Source organism: Leishmania infantum, chromosome 36, assembly GCF_000002875.2.
Source record: "Leishmania infantum JPCM5 genome chromosome 36".
NCBI lineage: Eukaryota > Euglenozoa > Kinetoplastea > Trypanosomatida > Trypanosomatidae > Leishmania > Leishmania infantum.
The window spans coordinates 2,080,761-2,106,833 of NC_009420.2; the positions used below are offsets into that span (position 1 = coordinate 2,080,761).

Sequence of the window (26,073 nt, forward strand, 5' to 3'; positions counted from 1 at the left end):
GAATGGTGCTTACAAGTAAGAGGGTAAAACTAAGAACGGTACGCGGCAGTAGAGAGAAGGCAAGGAGAGGGAGGGGGAGGAGGGAGGGGCGCGTAGTGTTAGCGGTGGTGGTGTAGGTAGCAAGGCGCCAAGTAACAGCGCACCAACAACCGAAAAAGAGAAGGCCCAGCAACGCGTCGGCGTTCTCCAGTGACAGATTACTGCTGAAAAGTTAAGGAGTGCAGTGTACTTTGATGTGTTGGGCTGTAGACCTTTTTGCTTTTGTTGCCTTTCGGAGGTGTAAATGGGAGGGAGAGGAGAGAGGGGGCGAGTGTCGATGAATGCCAGCAACTGCCGAGCAGATCGCGATGAGGGTGGTGGTGCGGTATGGTCAGGCGTGAACAGCAAAGGGAGAAGCCAGCGGTGGTGATGGAAGGACAAGTAGAGCAACCCGCAGAAAGGGATGATTAAGCAATGCATCCTAGGAGGAGGCATGACGCGCTACATTCGGAGATGGCGACCCCTCACAACCTCTCAGTCTCAGCCGCCTACCCCGGCGCCCGCGCACATCTGCAGAAGCACAAGAGACTCTCAGGGGTCGCCTCCTTGGTGGAAATGGCGCCCGAAAAAGGGACATGAGGCGCTTTATCTCCTCTGCTTGTTCGTGTGCTTCATTGTTGTTGTTTTGACGTGTGCCCAGGTCATGCTGCGATGGGGGGAGGGGGAGAGAGAGAGAGCGAGAACCCGCAGTCAGGCGTTCCTTCTCCTCGTGTGTGTGTATTGGGTTGCTCTTCCTCTGAAGACGTGCAACGCCTGTCACACAAGCGACATGTCCTCACACCCGTTTCACCGTCGTTGTCTCTTTCTCTCTCGCACCACCTTGCTTAGAAAACGAAACATACATAGGTGTGTGTGTGTGTGTGTGTTATCGTTTTTTTTTTTCATTCTTCGCGCGCTTCCGTGGGTGTTACTCGTTACAACGCGACCACTCATCCTCCTCTACAAGGGACTCGAGCACCTGCAGGTCATCTTCATGCTTCGGCATGAAGTGCTCCGGCTGCCCCACCGTCTCAAGACTCTCCTCCGAGTGCATGCGGTAAATGGCATCGGCCAGAAGCTTTGCGATGGAAATGACCTTAATCTTCTTGCACTTCTGGCGGGACTCCTCTTGCGGAATGCTATCCGTAACCACCACCTCGACCAACGCATCGCACTGCGTGAGGCGCTCACACGCGGGGTCGGTGAAGATGCCGTGCGTCGCATAGGCGTGCACTTCTTTCGCACCGTACTCCTTCAGCACCTCCGCCGCCTTACACAGCGTGCCGGCCGTGTCGATCATGTCATCCACGATGATGCACACACACTCGTCGACCTCGCCGACCAGCTGCATCGACTCGACCTGGTTGGCCACGACGCGGCGCTTTAGAATTGTGACGATGCGACTGGCGCCGATGCGGTCACACATGCGGCGTGCCCGGTTCACCGCTCCGGCGTCTGGTGCCACAACCACCAAGTTGCTCGGAGTGAAGTTCTTTTGTTTGACGTACTCGGCAAACTCAGAGCTGGGGCTGAGGTCCGCCACCGGGCACCCGTGGAAGAAGCCTTGAATCTGGCCACAGTGCAGGTCCATCGTCACGACGCCGTTGACGCCCATCTCCGTCACCATCCGCGCCACGGCGGACGCGCTGATGGGCACGCGGCCCGTGTGCTTGCGGTCCTGGCGAGCGTATCCGTAGTGCGGAATCACGGCAATCACGCGGCGCGCCGACGACAGCTTCAGGGTGTGAATGATCAGCAACAGCTCCATCACCGCCTGATTCACGTTCGTGCCGGCGCCGTTGCCGCAGGTCGGCTGAATGACGAAGATGTCATCGCCGCGGATCGACTCGAGGATCTTCACAATCGTCTCCCCGTTAGCAAAGCTTCCGACGCGGCTGGCGGTGACGGGGATGCTGAGGTAGCGGCACACGTCCTCGGCGAGCTTCGGGTTTGCGTTGCCGTGCACTACGCGGAGGGAGCCGTTGCGGCTGTTGCAGGATTCCATGGTGAATGAGGGAGAGCGGGGTCGCAAAAAAAAAATGTCCCACACGAGCTTAGGAGGAGGGGGGGGGACGAGGGTGCGCGGACGTTGGCCGGTCGGGGTCTTGTTGATGCCGTGGATGCTTCTCTCTCAAAACGATCGGTTCACTGGACAGCTCTTGTCAAAAATAATAAAAGATCGCTCTGCTGCAGAGACACAAAAAAACGCGAAGCAGAAGGTGGTGGTTGTGGCGGGGAATACTGCCCCGTTTCCGCTTGTGGCTGCTTTGATGAGGCGACCCGCACAGATCGTGCACGCTTTTCGAGTCAACTGTGTATCTGTGCGAAAGGTGCGCGGCTTGGACGCCTTCCGTCTGCAACGGAGAGGATGCTGGCTGGGGGGGGGGGAAGGTGAGGGAAAAGAGAGAGACGGGCACGGATAAACGAGAAGTGAGACGTGAGAGGAAAGAATCAACAGCAAAAAAAATGATTAAGTCCAATTCAACGGAGTGCTCTGCCCTTTGCCTTGCCTGTCCTTCGTACTTTGGTGAGGGTCTCCTTAGCGCTGGCTTATTGATGGGGCAAGGGTGCGAAACGGTATATTGTGTCTGTGGGTGCGTGTGCAAGCGCCACGCTTAACGAATCTACTTGCCAAGTAGCTTGCGCTTACGCTGAGAGCGAGGAAAGCGCCACCTTGAAACGGGCACAGAGGTGGAGAGGGAGAGAGTGGGAGATGCACGCACGCAGATATAAATGGGCTAGGAAACAGAATGAGGGCAAACGAAGGGAGAGCGCTGCGACTCAGCCCCCAGCCTCCGCACAAGTCCACACACAGGTGCTGCATGGATGCGGTCCTGCACTTTCCACGTACTACGACTCTGAAGAGCACGGGTGTTGTCTTTGTTCAGAGGATGCTAGCAGAGGAGTGCTGAGGTGGGGCTTGCAGTACACTGCGCGGCGTGCTCTTATGCATCGGTGCTCCGCATGATTGCTATTGGTTGATGGGCTGCTTTTGTGAGAAGCAACTATCACGGCGGGTAAGCCGCACGAAGGGCGGGCAACAACGCAAGGAGAGCAACAACCAACAACAACAAAACATACACGCACACGCAGCTCCCACAGCGACGGCAACGCATCCGCGTCAGAGGGATTCACGAATCTCATTTGCTTCCCGGTCGGGACCTGGACGTGAGCGACGCGTAGACGGCGTCGAGCAACCTCTGCTGGTACTGTGCCGGCGTGCAGGTGATGGAGCGGTCGTCCTCGTGAGCGCTTAGGCTCCCACTGGGCAACCTCAGGTTCTCCACTGCCGAGCAAGGGGACGCTTGCAGCGCCTGTTGAAAGGACGCCTCCATCTCGCGCAACTGCTCCGCGTGCAGTGGCTGAAACCTGATGCGGCGATCGATACGGCCAGGCCGCAGCAACACCTCGGCAAACGGGATGCGACTGGTGTCATTCGTGGTGATCAAGAGCAGCCGCCCCTCGCTGCTGGAAACGCCGTCCAGGGCATTCAGTAACGCACTCAGGGACATGGCAGAGCGAGGGCCACCGCCAATGTCTGTCGAGTAGGGCGATGCAGGGGAAGCCGCGCTTGTTTCGGCTGCTGCTACTGCGGCCGTGTCGCTTGCGCTAGAGGACAGAGCGCTTCTTCCAATCTCCGGTGGCGTCTTGAGGACATTTTCGAGATCCTCGATAAGTAGAATCGACCGGCGCGGCAGGCTGCTGGTGAGCGACAGTAGCGCGTCGTCGTCCATGTTGTCACTGCGAAGGGAGAGAATGTGCACCGGGAGCCCCAACTCGCCAGCGAGTGCCATCACGAAGCTCGTTTTGCCAGTGCCGGGCGGCCCCTCAAGCAGGTATCCGCGACGCCACGGGATCCCCAGCGCCGCGTACGTGTCTTTTAGCTGCAAAAAAAGCCTCGCTTCCTCGACAACGGTCTTGGTGTCCGCAGGGAGGTACAAAGTGGACAGCGGCCGCCGGATGCGTTCGGACAGGAGATGCCACCGTGGGCCGTATCCCTCGCTGAGGTAGATGTGCACCGTGTTGCGCACATTTGCCCGCCACGACTCCTGCACGTGTGTCATGAACTGTTGCACAACAGCCCGGCGGCGCGTGAAGAAGGTCAGAGTCAGCTTGTCGTTCTCGCGATCCACGCGATTGGCCGCGGCGGCCTTCTGCTTAGATGGATCTTCCGCGCGCGTAATGTACACCCACATTGATCCGAAGCGGAGCAGGTGACTCCCGTAGCCCGGTACCAGCGTGACGCGCGCGTCGACGTCCGCGCTTGCGGCGACGTCGTCTGACAGCGGCGATGGCGTATCACCCCACACCGTCTTCTGCTCGTCCTGCACGGTGATCGGCTTCAAGCCCAGGTTTCGGATACGCTGCCCACGCGGTTGACGACCCATCCAGTCCACGATCATCGCGAACTCCTGCGAGGATGAGCGCACCTCCAGTGTCGTGACGAAGGTGTTTTTGATGGCGTGCCACATAACTGACTTCTGCGCTGTGAAGAAGTCCCACAGAATGGAAAGGAGGAAGACGGCAACGGCAAGCGTCGTCGCTTGCTTGCTTCCGAAGGTGCTGCTACTAGGTCCAGCCTTCCCGTCTTCACCGCTGTGGCGTTCTTGGTCCGATGACTTTTCAGTAGAAGGGCCGCCACCACCCAGCTGTTGCTGCCGTGCACGTCGTCTTTCCTTGCCGCGCCGCGGCTGTGCGTCGCTGCTGTCTGTCCGGTCGCCCCCCACGTTTCCGGTGTGACGGTAAAGGAGCGCAACGAGCCCCGCCGGGGGCGTGAGGAGGTCGGACGGGTTCGGCATGCCAAAGCGCCTCCTTGCAATGCGCAGCGCGAAGGAGCTGTGTGGCCACACCGGCGCCCGGATGCACCGCGCGGCCACGTGCCCGTGCCGCTGCATGCGCGTCTTCGATCACGTATGCGTGAGACTCGTTGTGTGGAGGGGTGTCTCGGCACGCTCTCTGCGCGCGAGCGTGCTAGCGCTCAACGAACAGGGGGCTAAAAAAGAGAGGAAAGGGAAAGACAGAGCGGCTGTGGTGATGATGTGGTGGAGGATTGAGGTGCATAGATTTAGGTTAGGTTTTCGCAAAAAAAAAGAGAACGAGGTTGTCCTCATACGCGACTAGCGCGAGGCGTGAGACAAGCACGAACGGTGGAACACCCAGCAACTTCCACATCAGAGACTGACTTTGCTTTCCGCATCGGCTTACCCCTTCGCCGACGCCTCACACCTCTACAATTTCATACCCGTCCTTGAGGCGAGCGTAAACACCATCGACGACGTTGGCGGCGCGATCCTCCACATGCCCGACAATCCACGACGGACACCCGCCATCGATCGCCGTGAGCTCCGCGCAGAACGCCTCGGCTGCGGTGGTGCTCGGGAACGCCACCAGCAGCCCGCCGCTCGTCTCGGCCGAGTACCCTTCGAGGAGGCGGTACTTGTCGTTCATCCGCTTCGAGGCGGCGACGGCGGTCTTGAACATCGGCAGCCGTTCCAGTACGAGGCAGAGCGAGCGCGGTGCATCGCCGACGGTCTGCGCTGCTCCAAAGTTGTTCGCGTGCCCCAGAATGCCAAAGCCGGTCACGTCGGTGGCCCCGTGTGCGCCGTGCTTCCGCATCAGCCGAGCCCCTTCGCGGTTCAGACGCCGCATGCTATCCGTGGCCATGTTGTACAGCTCCTCGATCTCTTCGGGGGAGATGTGCCCTGCAATGGCCTCTTCGTACAGCGGCGAGGGCCGCAGCAGCCACTGCTTGAGATTCACTGCAACCTGGCACCCCAGCGGCTTCGTCAGCACCAAGATGTCCCCGGCGCACAAGAGCCCTGCTGGCCGCACCATTTCCGCTTCGGACACGACGGCCATGGCCACCCCGCCAATCAGCGGCCACGGGTTCATGACCGTCTGCCCGCCTGTCACCGTCGTCGTCGCCAGCCGCGCCCGCTCCGCAAAGCCCTTCATGATTTCGCGCGTCGTAATCAGGCGTTCATGCTCGTCCATCTCGGTGCTGGCCGCGAGCAGCATCAGCATTGTATCACAATCCGGGATGCCCATGCTGTACAGGTCTGACAAGACGTTTGCAGCCCCGATCTGACCCTGCAGGAACGGGTCTGACACACTGGGGAAGAAGAAGTCCGTGGTGGAGACGAGGAACAGAGCCTCACCTTTGCGGTTTGTGTGGTGCAGCGGCACAATGCTGCAGTCCATGCCGACGTCCTTCTGCCCAGGCGTTGTCGAGAGTTCCTGCAGCAGGGCTAGCAGCTTTGGCTGTGGCAGTTTGCAGCTGCACCCCTTCAGGCGTGTGTAGTCGGTGAGCTGGAACTCAGCAGGGAGGCCCAGTGAGACGGGGTCGAAACGCGGCTTTTTGAGATCGGCCGTCCCGTTCGACTCTCCTGCGGAGGACTGCGGTCGCTTGTGGGGCATGAAGGGGGTGAGGGTGCCTGCGGCTTCTCCACGCTTCGCAAAACAGAACAACAGTAACAACACACACAGAAAAAAAAAATCGGGCACCCTCACAGAGCGGAGGGCTCTGTCAAGCGGTAGAAGCAGGGGACAAGAAGCGGAGGTGGGGAGAGATGCATCCTGAAGGAGGCAGTGTAGACAGCATGGTGGGTATCTGTTGAGGGTGTCGTCCTGCGCAGATTGACAAGCGCACCACGTCATATTCCCCGTTTTGCGCCGCCGCCACGAGGGAGCCGTGCACTTAGCCGATAGTGCGGCGAGCTTCTCCACAACCCTGCTGAAGGTACTTGTTTTTTGTTTGATGTGAGTGGGGGAGGATTTCTCATTATTATTGCCACCACCGCGCGGTGGCGGCGAGCATCCATACCAAAGTCTGCACCAGCTACAAACACACACACACACACACACACAACATGCCCCCAGCTGCTTCCATTCAGGCAGTGGCCGTGGCAGAGCAGAGGCCTACAGGTCTTCAAGGAACTCGTTCAGCTCGGTGTCTTCCTCTTCCACTGGTGACTCCTCCCGCTCCCGTTTGCGACCCTTCTCCGCTCCCGTCTCGTCCTCGCCCGCAGCAGCACCACCAGCTGCAGCCGCCTTCTCCGCGGCTGCCTTCTTCCGCTTCTCCGCCGCCGTCATCCACGTGCGCGGGTCGTAGCGGCCGTCCACCTGGGCCATTCGGCGGCGGTTGTTCTCGCGGAACTCGACAGCCTCCGGCTCATCGGACAGGATCCACTCAATGCGCTCCGCGGCTGTTTGCAGATCCTCTTCCGTGGTGGCGGTGATGCGCACGTGTGGGTCCTCCAGCGCCATGGCCGCTGCATTCGGGTTCGTGTCCTTTAGCGGATTGGTGATGCCTCGCCCGACCAGTACAATGTGACAATTTGTCTCCTTCTCCAGCTGTTGATGCACCAAACCACGCGGCCCGATGAGAGCACCGTAGTCGCCCGTCTCGATCTGCTCCGCTGTGAAGTAGATGCGACGATTGATGTCCTTGGACTTGTTGGCCGCGTACTCGGCCCGCTCCACGTAGGTGCGCAGCAACTTGCTAATGTCGTCCATGACGCGCAGTCGCTTTTCCATCACCACGTTCTCAGGTGTGTTGGTGCGATTGCCGCTTGCGTCGTACTCCGGTTCCAGCGGGATGTTGCGGAAATAGGCAGCGCACGTGTTGGTGGCGAGCATGCGCTGCATATCATTCGCCAGCACGCGAAGGAGAAAGGCGCGCAGAAACTGTCCATCTTCGTGCATGAGGGCCTCGGAAGGGACGTAGCTCGGCACTTGCAAGTTCGTGTAGCGCGACTCGCTCCACCGGGATGCGGTCTCCTTCGGCATAGGTGTGATTGTGCAGAGAGAGAGAGAAAGGGGAGAGGTGCACCGTCGCGTGCTTCCTGGTGGGAGTACAAGCACACACAAACGCGATGCGTGGCGATAAAGAGGTGAGGGGGACAACAAAAAGGAGAATGGACGAGAATGGGGCAGTGCGCGACTGGGCCGTCAACCGTGGAGAAGCCCATCGATAACAGAGCAACACGTTTGGTTTGAGTGGCTCGCTCCCTCTTTGGGCACAGACACATGCCAAACGACACAACAGTCCGTGCCAGCTGGCGTGCTGCCGCACAATCACTGAGCGCACTTGGTCACATGCTCCAACTGCACGCGTGCTTTCTTCTTTTTTTTTGCTTTTAATTTGCTCGTCGAATGGCCTTGAGTCCAGCGCACGTTGCGTTCCCTTCAGGTAAGAAAGTGCGCAGACGTGAGGGCGGCGGAACTAGAAACGTGTTCGCCCTCAACCACTCACACGTGCAACCAAAGGTCATGGCATCACTGACAGGCGGTACTGTGTGTAACGTCGCCACCGTCTCTGGAAACAGCGAACCAGACGGCATTGTCGTCGACGTCGTCAATGTGCGGAGACGCAGCCCCCCACTTCGCCATGTACTCGTCGACGGCCTCACGACAACCTTGCCAGTAGTGATAATCATCGACCTGCACGATGCGATGGGGACAAGGGCGGACGTCCACACCGCTATCGTCCGCCGTGCGACGGCGCATCACTGGCACAAGAAGCTCCAGTGCCGTGCGCGTGGAAGCGTACCAGTCGGCGTCGATGTGAAGAAGTGCAATGCCGTCTCGTTGGACGTCTCTGCGCGACAGCAGCTGCGCTGGTATGGAGTCGGTAAATAGCCCCTCAATCACCACAAGTCGGTCCTCGACCGAAAAGTGTCGCGCGAGCTGCCGCACGTGCGCCGCCGGCGAACGGCACGTGCCGGCTCCCCACGACGGCGTCGCCTCGTCTCGGCTCCGCAATGGGCTGAGCTGCGAGGGAGACGATGCACCGACAGGGGCGCTGGCAAGGCAGTCTTTCGCGGTGGGAGGCGGCATACCGGTGAAACTGTCGAGGGCGAAAACACGCCTTTTCGGCGATGTACCAGTGCCGCTTGAAGCCTCTGCCTCCGCCAGAACAACGGCCATCAGTACGGCTGACCCACCGCCTGCAGTCCCGCACTCCACGACATGCCCGGCGTCCCCGCTCGCGCTGCTTTTCGCGTCCAGGCGTGCAAGACGGTCAGTCGCCTGGTAGAGATGCAGAAGTCGAGGCCACGTCAGCATTGTTGAGTCTAGCAGGGCGTCGAAGAGAAGGGCGAACAGCGGGCATTGCTTTCGAACCTCTGTCGGCGGCGCCAAGAGGAGCCGCGCGGTGTCGTTGATTTGATGCAGCAGTGTCTGTGCCTCGTGATGGTGGGGATGGAGACGCAGCTCTTCCAGCAGGCTCTGACGCGCAGCTAGCAGGTTGCCCTTCTCCTTGTCGAAGAGGAAGCACAGAGCACGCGCGTAGTCTATTCCTTGCACGGTACACGACGCGGCCTTGAGCTCGTTGAGCCGAGGAAGCGCCGCCGCAATCCGTCCCTGATGGATGTCGCGAAGACACTTCTCCACTGTCGCGGCGGCTACGGCGCAGCAGAGGGGTGCCGTGCGCCACATCCAGGATGTCGCGCCCTGGTGGGCAGCTCGGTGGATGCGGAAAGGGAGACGGGGGGGGGAGAGGCGCTGCACACACGCGTAGATGAAAGGGATAAGGAGAGGCGTAGAAAGAGCGAGAGGTGACGTTGCCGATGTGCCGCTCGACCGCAGCTGACGTGCCATGTAAGATGCGCCAAGAAGGAGGAAAAGCAAAGATCTAACCGTGCGCAGTGCCCAAACACTGTAGAGAGAGAAATTGGCCAACGCAGGCGCTCATCACAGAAAGCCGCCGTCCCGTTGAATGCATGGCCACCAGGCGATGAGGTTCGCGCCCACGTGACGACGCGCATGCGCGCTCTCATGTACCCACGTACACAGAGCTCTTAGAAATTTCTTGCTTCCTTGTTGTTTGAAAGATCGCCTGTCACGACAGCGTCAGGGATAGTGTACATCTAATAGGATGCCACCGGGGCGCAAAAAATGAGACCTGAACAACCCCCTCCCTCCCCCACACACGGGAGATCGACGGGCGGACGCGTTCGAGGGGGAGGGGTGGAGTAGGAGAATTTGAGATGCGAGTTGGACGCCGTGGCAGAGCTGGCCTCCCCACACATCTGTTTTTCTCTCTCTCTCTCGGCGCTGCAGGGACAGCTCGGCATCTGTCCTCGGAGCAAGAGCAAAACACGAAGGCAATAGAAAAGAGGCACATGAAAAGGAGAGAGAGAAAAGTCAATTTTCGAATCTATTTTGTCGTTACTGCTGTTGCTCGGGGAGCTGCGCGTTGCCGCATGCACGGCGCCTGCAGAGACAGCCCAGTCACGCCTGCTTCATCAATTTCACCATGAGCGTGCAGCTCTTCTCCACGCCCAGGCTTGCAAAAGTGCGCTGGTGCTCATTCCACTCTTGCTTCAGCGGAAAGGCTTGGCACAGCTCGTATCGGACTTCCCGGAAGCTTGGCGCGGCGGCGACGAACTCTTCGCGCAAGGAGGCCACCGTGTCTTCCGGGGCCATGTGCAGCGTGATCTTCTGTCCATCGGGGAGGCGTATGAGAACGGCAATGAGGTTGCCCACGAACATGGAACTGACCGCGCCGGAAGCCGCCGTTACGGGCGAAGCAGATTGATGCTGCTGCTGCTGCTGCGCCACTCTTCGACGATACGCAGCCTCGGCAGCGCTGACATGCTTGATTGTTTCCAAAGCTCGGGGCGCCGACGCGCTAGATGCGCCGGTTGCCCCCACTCCCATAAACGCTGCCACACCGTCGCGCACGGAGAGCAGCTGACCGCTCGCGGTCACTTTTTGTGCCGGAACCTTCTTCAGGAACTTCTCTACACTGATAGGGGTGTAGCCGATATTCTTCTGTTCGTCGAGCGTGTGAACTCGCTCCGGGCTTCTGCCGGGGTTCTGCGGTGCCGCACCAAGTCGCCGGCCACCTTCCTTTGGGAACAGCGGTCCTGCATTCGCTTGGGAAGCGGCCTCATTACCATATGCGGCGCCGGCACGAACTGTTTCGCACGTCTCGCCGGTGCGGTCCACCACCTCGATGGGAAAGCCGTCTGGGTACCTTTCCTTGAATTCGTAAGGGTAAAAGCCCTCGATGAGATCATCCAGGAAGGCGTCGCACAGTGCCCAGCCGTACGGGCGGAAGGGCCCTTGATTCACGCAAATGCCGTTCTTGTAAACGACGACGCGCACAACATCGCGCTCGCGGATGCCGGCCTGGTTTCCCTGCTTGAAAACGCCTTTCCAGCCGACGTAATCGGATAGAATGCGCGCGTTCTTGGTGAGCAGCTCCATGTCCACGGAGCTGACAGAGTATCGACGACATGGTGGCTGCAGGGACGAGCCTGCGACAGCAGAGGCGGCTTGGCGGTTACCCGGCAAACCGCCGACCCTCTGGGGACTGAAGAGAGCGATGTCGGGCCGCGCCGTATTCACAAAGTGCGTCGGTCCCTTCTTCTCCGTCGCCTTGGCACCGTCGCCGGTGCTGCCGTCTGTGAAATCACCGCTGAAAAGATCGACCTTTACGGCGCGTGACGGTGCTGGCGGCGAGTTCGACGGTGAGGCTTGGGTGTCGTCAGTCACTTTCCCGGCGCGGTTGTGCGGTGACAGCGGGTGATTGTTTTTAGCGCCGGATGCGCATGCGTGTGCCACCTCCATCTCTCGCAGCTCCGCTTCTAGGAGTTCTTTCTCGTCGTAGAGAGTCAACACCGCCGTCTCCGCCTCCTCACGCAGCTGACGTTCTCGCTGATACTTGTCGTTGAGTTGGCGGTACTTGGCATGCAGTTCTTTCAGTTCCGCCTGATACGCCTTGTGCTGCGACTCCAAGTCCTTGAGTCGTGCCGCCATGGCGGTGACAAGGATGTCACTGTTGGAGTTGCTGCCGGAGCGCACCCGCGTGCGGAGCTGGCGCGCAAATGGCTCCTTGTCCGTGTCGGTGCCTCCGGGTACCGCACCCGAGTTTGATGGCCGGTCCACCGACGACGGTGACGCGCGGCGTTGGCGAAGTACATCTTGCAGCAGCTCTCTCCGTGTGGCATCGTCGAGCACGTCTGGAGAAAGCAAAAGCGAGTCTGAGAGGCCGCCGTCCTTCTTTGGTGGGCTCGCTCTAAAGAGCTGCGGCGAGCCTGACGGCTTCGATGTACGCCGGCGACCGTTGTTCATGCTACCGAAACTAAGGAAAGTGCATGAAAAAAAAACAAGCAAGAGAGAGAGAGAGACGGTGAGGACAGCAGAGAAGCGTGAGACCGGAAGGCAAGCAGTGACCCACTCCATAAACGGACCCTGCCTTTCTTTTCAAGCAAGGTTTTCGACGATACAGCGGCGTGCCCATGTACCGCTTCTGTCCTTGATGGTTGGCGTTGCCATGCCCGGAAGGGAAGAAAGAAGAGATGCGAGAGGGAGAGAAGGCAAGCAGAGAAGTGAGGAGATGTGTGTGGGCAGCGAGTACATGCGTGAAACACAAGACCGCAGAAAGGAAGCCTTTATACTCAACGTCACCCTGTTGGCGCACGCGCGAAAAAAAAAAGGCCGGCTGCATCATGTGAGGGGCCTGCAAGAAGGTCGAGCAACCTTGGCGGCGCTGCGCTCCCTCGCTATCGTCACAGTAGCTCCACACTTGTGATAAACACACACACACACGCACGGACGACTCTTTTATTCTTTCGCGTTTGCTTTTCGAGCGTGTGTTTGACGAGCAGATCAGCGGCGTGTGGTATCCGAGGAGCACCCGAGCTCCTCCTCCTTTCTCCGCGCCTTGGTGGGGAACCGGTGGGTGTGGAAAAGAGAAGTACGGAGAGCGGCCCACGACGCACATACACATATATATATATATATGTGCACCCGGGCTGGCGCCGAGGCCCTGCAGCAGCTGCACATTGGTACGTTGCCTCTGCGACGCCAAAGGCGTCAATCCACCACCACACACGGCACCGGGTTCACCTGGAAACTGTCCAGCTCCTGCTCCCAGCCGCAGATCAGCTCGCTCATCACCTCCACATGGTACTCGCACAGCTGACGGGCCTCCGTCACCGTCCAGAGCGACCTCTTGTGCGTCTCGTTCGCGGGGCGATGGGACGGGCATCTGAAGCGCACCACGGTCTTCCAGTAGGCGTCTTGAGGCCGCACTGCATGTGGCGCCCCACGAGCTCGCGCAGTGACGCTTTTGTTAGCGATCCCTGCTCCCGCGAAATCGGAGAGTATTGTGTAATGCGTAGCGCATGGATTCGCTGATGGATACCAGCTCTCCCACACCAGGTACTCCGGGTTCCACCGTGGCTTCGAAATGCGCGAGTGGTACCGACCTATCTGCTCAAAGACGCCGCTGTACCGTGGGTTCTGCAATATGGCCTGGCGACTCGACAGGCTGTGGTGCATGGTGTGCAAGAAGTCGAGCACGTTTGGTGTGTCCTCGGCTTTCGTGGAGGCACCCTCAGTGCCACGATGCGGAGAGAGGGGCTGTAGCAGGCGCTTCAGGCGCTGGTGCTGAACTCGATACACAACGCCGGCGGGACACAGTTCGTAGTATCGCTCCCTGCCGGTCAGTGCCTTTTCGCCGTCTCCGTACAGACAGCGGGAGGACTGCTCGCTGGCAGCCGTGTGCCACCACGCCTCGAGTGCGGCGGACATGGCAGCGCGATTACGCGCAATGTAGCGACGCTGCCGCAACGCCTGCTCCATCCGGTTCTGCGGCAGCGGGAGCCGGCAATGCAACAGAACTGGTTCCTCTTCAGCGCCCTTTCCTCGAGCCTGCTCACCCACACAACTTCTGCGCGGCCGCTCCTTGCTCCACACCACCCACTCCCCAGAGAGTCGACAACGAAACGGGAGTGGGCCACCTACGGCTTTCGTTCCTTGATACCCCATCGCGGTGGAGAGGCGCTCGTCCAGGGCACCGGCGGGCATGAAGACCGTCTCTCTCGCCAACGTCGGCGCAGAGGTCGGCGGCGCGAGATCTCTATCCATGAGGCGATACCCGCTGCGCGCGATGGTCAAGAGCGTGCCGTTGGGAGCGTTGTAGAACTGATCCTGCAGAGCCATGTCTGTGTCAAAGCCGTTCAACAGGACTATCGTGTAGGCGTCGGCGCCGGACCACCCATTCGCTCTGTGAGCAAGACCGAGCATCAAGAAGAGAAGCGCCACGGCAGCACGCGCCGCAGCGGAAGGAAGGGGAGAAGAGACCAGCATGCGCGCGAGTGAGTGCAACGTGGCTGAGGGAGAGGAACGCGAGATGCACAGAGTTGGGCAAGGGACCAGGGTGGGGGAGCGGAGGAGAGATCATAACACAGACGTCAATGAGATCTGCGGCCTGTCCAAGGTGTCATTGCCACAACGATAGAAGAAGAAAACGAGCACTCGAAACCACCTTCGACGCACATGTATGCATGCCTGCGATGGTGTCGCGTAGGTGATCATGCCTCTCCTCATCACTCGGAGAGGGGGAAATGGAGGCGCTAGGAATGGATTTGTCCTTTGGCCATGAAACGGGAGTAGAGCGAGAGGCAGAAAGGGAGAAAAAAAACGAACCAAACAACAGCAGAACACATGTCAGTCAACGACGCACCAAGTGCACCGGTATACGCCAAGCGCTCTTTCCCTCGAGAAAGACCGGTTTTCAAGCGAGTATGACCTCTGGGCTGCTACGAGGGTGGGTGTAAGGCGGGCAAGTAAAGAGCACCTGCCACCTGTCGTCCAGGCGGTGCCCTTGTCGAACTCTTTCATCCATGCGGCGAGTAAGCTGCCCTACTACTACTTCAAACCAGCACGGTTCGCGCACCCCGGGACCCACCCAGCGACCACCTAACCCCCAACGCCCTTCCCCTCTCCCCCCACCACTACAAAAAAAAGGGGCCAGCCTTGCGCCACGATCAAGGACTCTTCATTGGAAAGTTGGGGAGAGATCACCGCGCCACTCGAAAAGCAGAAGGTAGCACGGCACCGGTAGCAAGGGGGGGGGAGGCAAAAAGAAAAAACAACAATAAAGCACACACACGCACACACACAGAAGTACGTTTGAGTTGTAGAGGGATACCCACCCTCCCCTCACCCCCCCCCCAAAAAAAAGGAAGAGAAAAAGAAGCACGCGGAAGGGGAGTATGTACAGAAAAACTCGCGTTACACTTCAGTGAAGCCATGACATTGCAAGACCGCTACCATTGGAATCGCGAGCTGGCGGCCTTCACAATGTCTTCAGCAATCGCCATGGACGCAGTGGCGGCCGGACTCGGCGCGTTGCGAACGTTCAGGATGAGCGGCTTTGAGCTGTCAGACGCCTCAAGGCCCTTGCCAGAGTGCGGCGCATCTTTGATCGCCTCTAGCAGCATCTTCTTGTCCATCGTCGCCGGTACCGTCACACGCGGCCGTGCAAACTCCATCGCGAGATCCATGCTGAGAGTGCCATCCTCCGCCACGCCGACAGCCATGACACCGCAGTAGCTGTCCACGATGTCCTTCGCCTCGATGGAGGGGATGAGCTTTTGTGCCTCGCGAAGGAACTGCCGCTTGCTGATGTCCATGTAGTACGTCTGGAAGATGACATCGAAATTGGAGACGAGACTCACCCAGCCGCCCTTGCTAAAGGCGCAGTTGAAGCAGTACTCAAGGTCGATCGCGTAAGGGGTGTAGCCATAGCGATCCAGCGCCAGCGCAGAGCCTGGCCCAATAATCACCTGGCGTCCACGGCGCACATCCACTGTCGGAGTGAAATGCACACCGACGCTCAAGCCTTTGCGGGTATCGGGACACGGGTACACGTGCATGCGCACCATGTCGCGGCGCTCCGGCGTCAGCTGGTAATACCGCCCGCGAAAGCCATATGTCTGCATCACACGCTTACCCAGCCACTCCACAATGCCACCAGAGTGCTTCGCCACCACGTCGCTGTCGAGGCCACAGCAAGTGATAACGTTCTTTGCCAAGATGGTCTTCTCCGGCCCCAGGTGGTTCTTCTCGCGGCCGCGAATGAGGACCATCTCCTCCGTGCCCGCACCCTTCGATTTCGTGACCGACACGCCCACGAAGTCCTGAGCATCGAATTGGAACTGTGTGGCGAAGTTGTTCTTGGCGTGGGCCGTCAGCTCACGCAGCATGCAGCGCGTGACTTCCGAAAAGTCAATGATGCCCGAAACGGGGGACCACAAAGCAGAGACACCGGTCACCAGTGGCTCCTTCTTTTTGATAGCTTCCTCGCCTTCAAGGATCTCGAGCCCCTTGACACCGTTCGCAACACCCCAGTCGTACATGCGCTGAACGGTTGGGCGCTGGCTGTCCTCTGTGGCGACGACAATCTTGCCGCACAGCTCATAGGGAAGCTTGTTCTTCTTGCAGTAGTCGATGATCAGACTGTGGCCGCGGGGGCACAAGCGCGCCATGGCGGAGCCGGGCGGGTAGAACATCCCGGCATGGAGGCAGCCGCTGTTGTGGCCGGACTGGTGCTGCGCCACATCGGCCTCGCGCTCGATGAGGATGACGCGCTTTCTGGGGTACTTTTGCCGTATCTCGCGTGCCGTGGCGACGCCGACGATGCCACCGCCGACGATGGCGACGTCGTAAATGTCGCGGCGGTCGTCCCTGGAGAAGGTGATGAGCGAGTGAGCGGTGCTGGCGTCGTCGGTGGCCATGTTGCCGTACTCGCGGCGGTAGTAGACGGCGCCGACGAGCCCGCACACGACGGCGACCTGGCTCATGCCAGAGAAGACTTTGCCAACTACAGACGCCATGCTGGTTGCAGCGCGAGGTGGTGGCGCGACCACGGTTTAGCACGCCCAAGGGAAAAAGACAGAGAACACGAAGGGAAGGGGATCAACACAGGACGAGCTAGACGAAAAAGGGATGATGACGACCCTCCTCAGTGACGGGCAAATATCGACAACGAAAGAAGACAGGGAGGGGGAGGGTTGCGTGGGCAACGACAAGAGCTCAACATACACCAAAAGAGGAGGAACCCGCAACGCGATGTATCACTGAGCGTACTGCGTGTGAGTTGTCGGTTGACCTGGAGGGTTGTATGGGAGAGGAAAGGGGGGGGGCGAGGGCGTTGTGCGAATGGAGCAGCGGAGCAAACAAGAAAAGGTTGGTGCACCAGTAAGAAGAGAGGGCGTTGGGGCCACAGCGAGGAGATAGGGATGTCGAAGAGGTGTGGAGTAGACCAGCGTCTGTGAAGTGTTGAGTGTGTGTACGCGTATTCGTTTAAGGATGAAAGGACAGGGGTAGCGCACAGCCACCCGAGTGTGGAGAGTTTGAGTGATGGTGTGCGTGCGTGTGTATGTTTAGTAGGGAGAGGGGAACGCGGCGAGCGAGAGGGTAAAGGACATCCAAAGAGCGGTGAGGAGTCGAGGTGGTGGCGGTGGTGGTGGCTGGAGAGTTGTGTGCGTGCATAAGCGTGTCGCCAACGCTTACAGAACGAAAGACGCTTCCGTCCTCTTCGCTTCTTGTTTTCTTTTTTATTTTGGCCTCTTCCAATATTTCACCTTCCTCTTCTTTCCGCAACTCAGTCCCGCGTGCGTGGGCAGGATTTCACCGTGTTCATGTTGATGCTCCTTAGCGGTCTGTCTTAACGTACTTCTCCCGTTTACCGAACTTGTACGAGCTCGCCGCTGGCAACCAGATCGATGCAGCCGCCGCCCTCCCCCCCCCATACTGTTTGGCAAGCAGAAGAAAACGGCGGGATGTGAGGAGGGCAGAAAGAACGAGGAGAATGCGACACACAGAGAGGGAAGCCATACACCAGACTGCGTCATCTTCCGCTGTGTGAGGCACGACGGAAGCGCCGCGGCTCACAGAAACGCAGCTGCAGCCCTCCACCGACATTTCGCTTTTCCTCTACAACTCGACGTGGCTGCGCCGGCTGAGCGCGTCAAGCGCGCGAGTCGTTGTTTCGTCCAGCATACCCATAGTCTGGAAGCACATTGCAAGTTGACGCTCCACGGCGCTGCGCTGGGTGGCGGGGAGAATGCGAAGCGAGTGCCAGAGTTGCCGATCATGAAAGACCAGCTCTTGCAGCAGACGAGCGAGTACTCGCACCGACTTCTGCACTGGCAGTGAGGAAGAGTGCGTGCTAGCGGTGACGCTGCGAGCGGAGACACTGTCGTCGTGCTCCGCGTATTCTAGCACGCCTGCTGCGAGGCTGACTAAAGCGTCTGCCGTGATTCGGATGTCTATCAAGGCAGTCTCACGCTCCACGGCGGCGACATCTGACGCTGCCTTCCTTTCGCTCGTGATGCGAGCGCGCCGCATCGCTGTAGACTCATGCTGCCGCAGCTTCTCCAGATTCTGGAGGCGCTGTGCCAAAGCCCCGTTCGCCATCACCAACACATGCTCGGCGAAGGTTGCCCAGATGACGAACTCAGACTTCACCGCATGTGAAAGGCGCAAACGACCAGCGCCACCCACGAGCTGCTGCGCCCTCCGAGCACAAATGAGCGGGTACAACAGCGTCGCGGCATCCCACAAGATGGCTAGCTCCTGCAAAGAGAGCGTACTTGGTTGGTCAGGAGTTGTTTGAAGCGCGCCCGAGATGAGCAGAGCCTCGGCAAGGAAGAGGCATCCTGTCACCGGAGTATCGAAAGCCTCAGCGGACAACGCTCGCTGCTGCGTTACGTGGCTTCTGTTCGCGTGGCTCGCGCACAGTTGAATCAGTCGCACAAGCTCACTCGGTGGCAGAGATTCAGCGAATACACCCAGTTGCTGCACATGAACCTCGGAGATGTGCTGCGCACGGAGTGCCGCTGCAAGCTGCCGCTGCTGCAGTCGCGCCTGCTGCACAATGGTGCCCAGCACGTAGCCCTCTGCGCCTTGGCGGCCGTGCTGCACGTACAGCTTCATGCGGTGCGGACGCGTGGCAAATGCCAAAAGGGAAGACTGTCGTGCCTTCTCCCTCAATACGCGACTCGTCTTGGTTCGCAGTTCAGGGAACATGTCGCGCAGCAGCTGTGACAGCAAAAACGCGGCATCTGCGTCGCCGACGGGAAGCAGGCGGAGCGTGTGCAGCTGAACCGCAAGCCGTGCGGCGTCCGCAGGTTTAAGGCGCCCCAGCGTCGTCGCCGCCGCTATCGGCTGGCTAGAGAGACGCACGTTTTGCTCAGCGACGAGGTGTGTCTTCACCTGACGCCCCACCGTTGCTATGGCGTCCTCGAGGCAGTGGAGAGTGCGCTGCAGCGACTTGGCGGCTTCCTTGCTGTCTGCCAGCGACGGCGTCTGCTGCGGCGACAAAACCAGCACACAAGAGGCCAGTCGCTGCAGCGTCACACAGAGATCGACTAGCTCCGCTGCGCAGCCGAGATGCAGCAGCGTGGGCACGTCCATCTCTGGCAAAACGAGAGTATGGAGGGCGAGCGTCTCCGAGGCGAGCGGAATCACGTGCGCCGTGTGAGGGGGAATCCATCGCATGGACGCCACTCTGCCCGGCCGCCGCTTGCGCCTGGTGCTCTTCGAGGCGGAGTCACGGGCAAGTGGTGCGCTTGCCGCGAGTGCGATGTCAGCGGCAGCAGAGCTAGGGACTTGCAGGGCCCCCTGCAGGATGGAAAAAAGTGCGTCTTCTTGGTTGCTGCCCGGAGTTGCATCGGCGGTAGAGCGGTCCTTGGAATCGCGCGCACCGTCGCCGGCTTCGACTGACGTGTCCGCCGCCGCCGCGCTCCGCGCGGCATCTCCGTCGAGGCTTCGGGCGTCTACGTTCCGTTTGCGGGACTGCCACGACCGCGACGGCATCGACACGACGAAGCGTGGCGCGTGCCGGCTGAAGCACCTCCCCTCCACGTAGTCGCGCAACACCCCCATCGAGAGGCGCGTGAACGCGAGGCACATGAGAAGCAGTCGTGTGGCATGAGGCGCCGCCAGGGACGACTCATCCACCGCGGCCGCGTGCTTGTGCTCTACGACAGCCGCCGTCCACACAGATTTCCTCAACAGCAGTTCCCAGAGACGTGCCGAGACGAACGAGCGGGCGAGCAGCGAGGCGCGCAGAAGGGACGCATCCGCCTTAGCGGCGCGGCAGCGTTCCTGCAACATGTTCGCTGTTTCCCGAAGGAGCGCGACACTGTCTTCCCTGTGCACGTCGTCCTGCTTTCCACTCTTCCGATTGCGGCGGCGCAGCTGCGGTGCGAACTCCTCCTGAAACTGCTGCCACTTATCGTCCGCCGCGGTACACCTGCGTCGCGCTGCCCCCTCTTTCCTCCACAGCAGTTGCCGACGCGCCTCTTCGACCGAGTGGAGAAGCTTCAGAAGGAGAACAACAGCGTCGATGTGCTGGCGCGACGCTGCAGGTGAGGGCTGCACTATCGATAGAGTTTTGCTCTTCTCGGGCTGCATTACAGGTGCTACAGAAGGGGCAGAGCCAGTGGCGCTGCTAGCCGGCGGTGATGAGGCCGAGCCGGCAGTGGTGCCAGCCGCTGCGCCGGCAGACGCCTGCGCGGCGATTCGCTGTACTTCCCGTTGACGCTGGCGGCATTCCAGTTTCCACCAGCTGCGTTCCACCAGTGAGACAGAAAGTGGAATGCGTCGAAGCAACAGCTGGTTTTGAGCAGCCGCGCATCCCGACAAGGCGTGGTGATGCACTGAAGCGGGCGAGCGCACTCGTTGCTGGCCGGCAGAGATTCGGAGCCCTACTTCATCTTCCACCAAGTTTGGCGCGCTGCGTGCAGACGCGAGGAGGCGCCGTGAACGTGCTTCGTCAGCCTGCACGCGACTCAAGCGACGTACGAGGTGAGCAAGCTCACTAATGCGCTTGGCAAACTCCATTTGCTGCGCGAGTGTGCAGTTCAGGAAGGGTTATGATGAAGGTTAGGAGACGGAAGAAAGAGATGGCAGGGGGGGGGGTCAGATGTGATGGTGGATTGATCGGTGCCGGTGTGTGAGCCTGTGATTCGCCTGCGCCGGTACCCGGAGGCGGCTTGCAGAAGAGGCCGCACACATTTCATGTGCTTCATGAAACGAGTGATCATGCTTGATGCACAGAGTGGATGCCGCATCGTCGTCGCGGGGATGGAGAAACAGAAATGAGGGGCTGCTCACTCATGTCGCTCGCTTGTTTTTCCTTTGTTCTGTCTTACTCCCGAGAACACAAAAAGAAGAAACATCTTCTCTTTCCACTTTGCCTCCACTGCCCGTACGGCGCTGTGTGACCGTCCCTCGCTCCCCCCAGACCCTCCGTCTTCTCGCGGTCCACTCTACCGTCTACTTCTTTCGGAGGGCGGCTCGGAAGGAGGAGGGAGGCGGGGCGGAGGTCTCCAGGACGGGGGACAGGAAAGTCTGTCCACGGAGATAAGAGACAGAAGTAGATGGGAGATACCAGACGATTAGCAAAGCCAAGGACGACGAAAAGAACAAAACAAGAAGGGAAAGAGGAGAAAAGCAAAAAAAAAACAGTAAACAGAGAGCTGAGCTGGACAGGAATCGCAACAACGGCAGCAACGTCTCACCTGAGCCGCCACTCCGGCATTTCTTCGTTTTTGTTTTCGCCTGTGTAAGGAGAGAGAGGGGAGGGAGGAGGGAGAAGGGGGAAGAGCAGTACATACGAAAGGAGGGGCAAAGAAAGGTAAGAGAGACACTATAGCACATGCGTACAACAGCAGCGAAACGCAGCAAATAAAAGGACAAAATCCGAAAGGCAACCTTGTGTGAGAAAACGAAACGAAAATGAGAGGAACTTAAAAAGACAGAAGGGGAGGGGTAAAGGAAGAGGGAAGAGAGGGGGATTCAGATCGAACACGATCAGACGCACGCAAGCGATCGGATGCTTGAGTGGTAAAGAGATAAAGAAGCACAGAGAGCTGGAAGCCAAAAAAAAAAATAAATAAATAGAAAACAAGCAGAAGTGCAGACGCACACACAGACATACGGAACCGTGTCGGTGAAAGCCTCCATGGCACCAGAAAGGCCGAGGAGTTACTTTTTCGGTTTAAAGACGGAAGGGGGGTAATGATTCTTTCATATTCGTTTATTTACCAGTGCTCCTTATTCTTTGCTTGCCCTTTTTTTTTCGCTCTGACATGCTCTTCAGATTGTCGAGGACGTGGAGTTGAGAATCGAATAGAAAGGCAACAACAAACAACAACAACGGCAAGTGCGGTGGGAGGACCGTGGTGAGAGGGTACGCGAACAGATACATAAAAGATACAAGCTGTGGGGTGCAAAGAAGAAGTGGTGGGGGTGAGGAAGAGGCGGCGGATGGAATTAGCATCTAGCCACGGCATTTCGACTTCTTATCACGGAGGTTAGAAAAAGGCCTCTTCCACTCACATGATCGAGAGCGGCATCCTCCTCCTCTGTGCGTGTGCGCTTGCCTTCGCGATGAAACGCACCGCTCGGGCGAGCGCGACGGTGTGCATCGAAAAAGCCACATATCCCGCATCACCGCCGATGAGTGTGGAAGTACTTCAAAGTTCGTGTTAGCCTTTGATGACCTTCGGCACCAAATATCCCGTCCGCCACCGCCGCTTCTCCGCACGGCTGTTTCGTCGCCCGAATAACTGTAACGGTGCAACAAGTGAGTTGATGCAACTCCAGTTCGGAAGAAGCGAGACAGCAAGAAAAAGAAAAAGAAATAGGGAGAGGAAAGAGAACAAGAGTAAAACAGAAACAAAAGCGAGGGCCACCTCAGCCGCCTTTCGGCATTTTTGATCTTGGACGTGTCCATCTCACCACGAACACGTCTGCAACAGTGTATACACGCCTCCGCAACCACAGCGCCCCAACCCTCTGGCCGCACGGCGGCGACATCTCCTGGTCGCCGAGAACGAGCCGCCCTGCGGGGTAGCAGGGGTGGTGGTGGTGGTGGGCCAGACGCGTGCCGAATGAGCTCGAGGAACAAGTCGGCCAGCCTCCGGTGAGAGCCCTTCAGAGCCTCTGCAACCCGGCCGCATGCCATGCTTCCGGCACCCGTGCCCTCATATCAGCCCACCGCGTCGGACGCAGGAGACGCCGCATGCTCTGCGCACACATGCGCCCTGGCGTCGATTCGTATGGTGCCCTTCGCGCCCTTTTTCGCCCATCACTCTTGCGCATCGGACAACCGCACGCCTTGCATGGATGCGGCACACCCATGCCAGCTGTGCATGGCAGCGCCTGCGCACCGTGCGCTCTCGCCTTCTTTTTTCGGAAGAGGTGGTGGGAGAGTTCTTGGGGGCTGTTTCAGCACGACACGGCTGCATGGGCGACTCGCTGTCTGCAGCTTCCATTTCTGTCTTCCGTAAAAGAGGAAAAACCAAAAGGGAGAAGAATAAAAGGCGCTTGCGGGCCCCCATGAACCTTTTCTTTTGTGGCTTGTGCTTTGTTGCCTTCTTCTTGTTCTGCGCAATATATTTTTTTTTTTTGGTGTTGGAAGTTTCGGGTCGCTCTCTGAAGGAGGTGAGGAGCGCCTTCCTTTTACCTCGTCCCCCGCACACAACACTGCCTCGTGACCACGCTCACGACTGAGGAAGGAGATGAGTCGAAGTTATTCGCCCTTCCTCCTACGCACAGGCTCACAAATACCAGCGAAAAGCAAAAAAAAAAGAATCGAGTCACATGTAAAGGAGAAGGGAGCGTAAAGACGGAGAGAAGGACGCGGTAGGCAGTGAACAGGAAAAGAGGGGAAAGAAAGAGGGCACAAAGCCCCCTGCCCAGTTTTTCTTTTAGTGACTCTCCTCTTCCTTTTTTTTTCGGTGTGGGGTGGGGGTGGGTGGGTGCAGCAAGGACGAGAATACAGCAGCTTGTGATCTCTACGGTGGCGTCACACGCGCTGCAAAGGGGAGGGGGGGGGAAATTGTGAAGGGAAGAAGGAGCGGGGAGAGGAGGGGCAACAAAGCAACGGAGGTGGCGTGAATGAAAGACACGTAACGCGCACGCGCCACACACGCACAAAAACACCGAAAAAGTAATCTGGCGTCTCCACCCGGTTGGCCGCACACAAAAAAAAGTAGAGTCGAGGGATACATGAAAAAAAAAAGGGAGAGATAAAAGTAAACAAAGAAAACAAGCAAACGCAAGAAGAGAGAGGTAGGTGGTTGATGCCTTGAATCGTCTCTCTTGATTGGAACATTTTTTTTTGATGAGTCCAAAAGCGGACATGACGGGAGAACAAGCGTGGAAAACAAACAAGAGCATATTGCAAGGAGTAAACCATCACTTGAAGGGAAACCGATAGGATTAACAGCGAAAAAAGAAGAGTAATGGTAAGAGGCACTGAGAAGCAATAAGGACTGCTTACGGGAAATACCTGCGACGCACGTCGCAGAGGGAGGAGGGGTCGACCATAGAAAAAAACCCGATCAAGCCGGGTATCGAAGAACGCTCCAGTGCACTGAATGAAGGGAGGTGAGGAGGGCATCATGCAAATACGAAATACGACAGCGAGAGGTCGTCGTTTGCTTTGACGGAGACTAGCCCCGCACTCACGACGTGTGATGAAGGCTGCCAAGTCCACCACTCACGCCTCTCATTTTCGCCTCCTCTGCGTCAGCTCTTGATGCTCTCGTTCTTGCTGGTACTGCTCGTGCGTGGAGTACAAATCTGGCGGCTCACTCTCAGACGGACGAGTGCGAAAGGTGGAGGAGCGGAGAACCATCGAGGAACGAGCGCAAACACCCACACACCCACACACACGAATGGGCACGCAGATGCTATCTTCTCCCGTGTTTCCTGGTGCCGACATGCTGCGTGACGGTACAACTCTTTTTGTTTTCACTCCCTCGCTTGTTCGGCTTCTCTCTTTGTGTTTTGTGCACCGGTAACCCAGTCATCAACCTTTTTTTTTCTCACTGAGTCTGCTGAAGCGGGAATGTCTTCTGGTGTACACCTCCATCAGCTCAGTTCTCTCGTCTTTGGCACTTTCTTACCTCTTTTGTTTTGCTTCTTCTCCCTTTCGCAGCGGCGCAGCGTGATGTCCCTCGCTTTCTCTGCGTCCCCTAGGTTTCTCCCACTCAGGAGAAGGTGGGTGGCCGGGAAGAGGCAGAGACAGAGGCAGCGAAGTATCGGAGAAGGATGGCAGAGAGTGAGAAAAAGGAAAAAGAGATAAAGGAAAGAGAACATCGATGTCCACAACAACAAAGTCCCAAAGGCGGGGTTTTTAAGCGGAAGCGATAATTCAGAGTGCAAAAAAAAGGGCAGCTCACACACCCACATATCTACATACACACATCGACGTGTTCATTGGAAAAAAAAAACACCGACAACACCATCGCACTGTCAAAGAAGGAAAAGGGGAGTGCGGAAAGCACAACAACAATCAACAGACAGAAAACACGGGTGCGGTGATGACGACACACCAACAACCCCTTGTCTTTTCCCGACCCTGCTGCCATGCGCAGAGACCATGCCAGTAGCAAAAACCATAAAGTGCCGGTGGAATCAGAAGAACACAGGACAAAAAAAAGGAGAAGTACACACACACACACACACACTGAATGAGAAACATATATAGAGAGAGGGACTAGAGAGAAGAGACCAAAACCGCAAAAAAAAAACGCACAGACACACCAGCACGAACAAAGGTGAAAGGTAAAGAGTGAGACACACACGCACACACGAAATCGAAAAATAAAAAAAAAAGAGCAAACAGAGAGAGAGAGAAGTAAAGCAAAAACAAACAAGCAAGCAAGCAAACAAACGTAAATCTAATCATACGCACAGACACGTACAAAAAACACACGAAATACGGAAGAACACATGCAGAGGTTCCTTTTTGTTGTTGTTTGCTTCTTTTCCTCACCGTGCCTGTCCTACCACGAACACGTCGACAAGGACACGCATACATGGGGTGTGAGCAAAGATCATCACGAGAGCATCGAAAACAAACAAGAGAGATAGACAACAACGGTGATAAAAAAGATGCGCGAACGACGGTCTTTGTTTGTTCGACACCCTCAACGTAACTTCTGCCGCACCACCATTCACTGCTACTCCACGGCAAAATGCATCGCGCTCAGCCTCTCTTCGCAGGAGCCGTATCCTTTTTCGTTTTGTGAGCGAGACAGAAAATGGAAAGCACGAAAATGTTCGTTTTTCATGATTTTCGTTTTGTTTTACTGGTGCTCAGAAAACGTGTCTACCACAGCTTCGCGTACAGTGTACGTGCGTAACCTTCTTTTTTTCTCCGCTGAGGGCTACCAGCCGCCGCGATGCAAGCGCGTCGCGCCACGAGGAACGCGAAACAAAGAGGGGGAGGAA

The 26,073-nt window shown here is 58.1% G+C and overlaps 9 protein-coding genes across 9 annotated transcripts; all 9 read right to left on the minus strand.

Annotated features, from left to right (window-relative positions):
- Nucleotides 1–946: 946 nt before the first annotated feature.
- On the minus strand, nt 947–2,023 carry LINJ_36_5630 (putative phosphoribosylpyrophosphate synthetase; the record flags this gene model as incomplete). Its single annotated transcript, XM_001469885.1, has 1 exon — nt 947–2,023. One exon carries the CDS (start codon nt 2,021–2,023, stop codon nt 947–949), a length of 1,077 nt encoding a protein of 358 aa, XP_001469922.1.
- A 1,135-nt stretch (nt 2,024–3,158) lies between these two features.
- On the minus strand, nt 3,159–4,913 carry LINJ_36_5640 (conserved hypothetical protein; the record flags this gene model as incomplete). Its single annotated transcript, XM_001469886.1, has 1 exon — nt 3,159–4,913. The coding sequence occupies one exon, from the start codon at nt 4,911–4,913 to the stop codon at nt 3,159–3,161; it is 1,755 nt and encodes a 584-aa protein (XP_001469923.1).
- Nucleotides 4,914–5,238: 325 nt separating this feature from the next.
- On the minus strand, nt 5,239–6,435 carry LINJ_36_5650 (putative selenophosphate synthetase; the record flags this gene model as incomplete). Its single annotated transcript, XM_001469887.1, has 1 exon — nt 5,239–6,435. One exon carries the CDS (start codon nt 6,433–6,435, stop codon nt 5,239–5,241), a length of 1,197 nt encoding a protein of 398 aa, XP_001469924.1.
- Nucleotides 6,436–6,936: 501 nt separating this feature from the next.
- LINJ_36_5660 (putative branch point binding protein) lies at nt 6,937–7,806 on the minus strand (the record flags this gene model as incomplete). Its single annotated transcript, XM_001469888.1, has 1 exon — nt 6,937–7,806. The coding sequence occupies one exon, from the start codon at nt 7,804–7,806 to the stop codon at nt 6,937–6,939; it is 870 nt and encodes a 289-aa protein (XP_001469925.1).
- A 489-nt stretch (nt 7,807–8,295) lies between these two features.
- LINJ_36_5670 (conserved hypothetical protein) lies at nt 8,296–9,456 on the minus strand (the record flags this gene model as incomplete). Its single annotated transcript, XM_001469889.1, has 1 exon — nt 8,296–9,456. The coding sequence occupies one exon, from the start codon at nt 9,454–9,456 to the stop codon at nt 8,296–8,298; it is 1,161 nt and encodes a 386-aa protein (XP_001469926.1).
- A 795-nt stretch (nt 9,457–10,251) lies between these two features.
- Nucleotides 10,252–12,099, minus strand: LINJ_36_5680 (conserved hypothetical protein; the record flags this gene model as incomplete). Its single annotated transcript, XM_001469890.1, has 1 exon — nt 10,252–12,099. The coding sequence occupies one exon, from the start codon at nt 12,097–12,099 to the stop codon at nt 10,252–10,254; it is 1,848 nt and encodes a 615-aa protein (XP_001469927.1).
- Nucleotides 12,100–12,843: 744 nt separating this feature from the next.
- On the minus strand, nt 12,844–14,121 carry LINJ_36_5690 (conserved hypothetical protein; the record flags this gene model as incomplete). The annotated part of the gene is made up of 1 exon (XM_001469891.1): nt 12,844–14,121. The coding sequence occupies one exon, from the start codon at nt 14,119–14,121 to the stop codon at nt 12,844–12,846; it is 1,278 nt and encodes a 425-aa protein (XP_001469928.1).
- A 962-nt stretch (nt 14,122–15,083) lies between these two features.
- LINJ_36_5700 (conserved hypothetical protein) lies at nt 15,084–16,652 on the minus strand (the record flags this gene model as incomplete). The annotated part of the gene is made up of 1 exon (XM_001469892.1): nt 15,084–16,652. The coding sequence occupies one exon, from the start codon at nt 16,650–16,652 to the stop codon at nt 15,084–15,086; it is 1,569 nt and encodes a 522-aa protein (XP_001469929.1).
- A 1,102-nt stretch (nt 16,653–17,754) lies between these two features.
- Nucleotides 17,755–20,667, minus strand: LINJ_36_5710 (conserved hypothetical protein; the record flags this gene model as incomplete). Its single annotated transcript, XM_001469893.1, has 1 exon — nt 17,755–20,667. One exon carries the CDS (start codon nt 20,665–20,667, stop codon nt 17,755–17,757), a length of 2,913 nt encoding a protein of 970 aa, XP_001469930.1.
- Nucleotides 20,668–26,073: the final 5,406 nt, after the last annotated feature.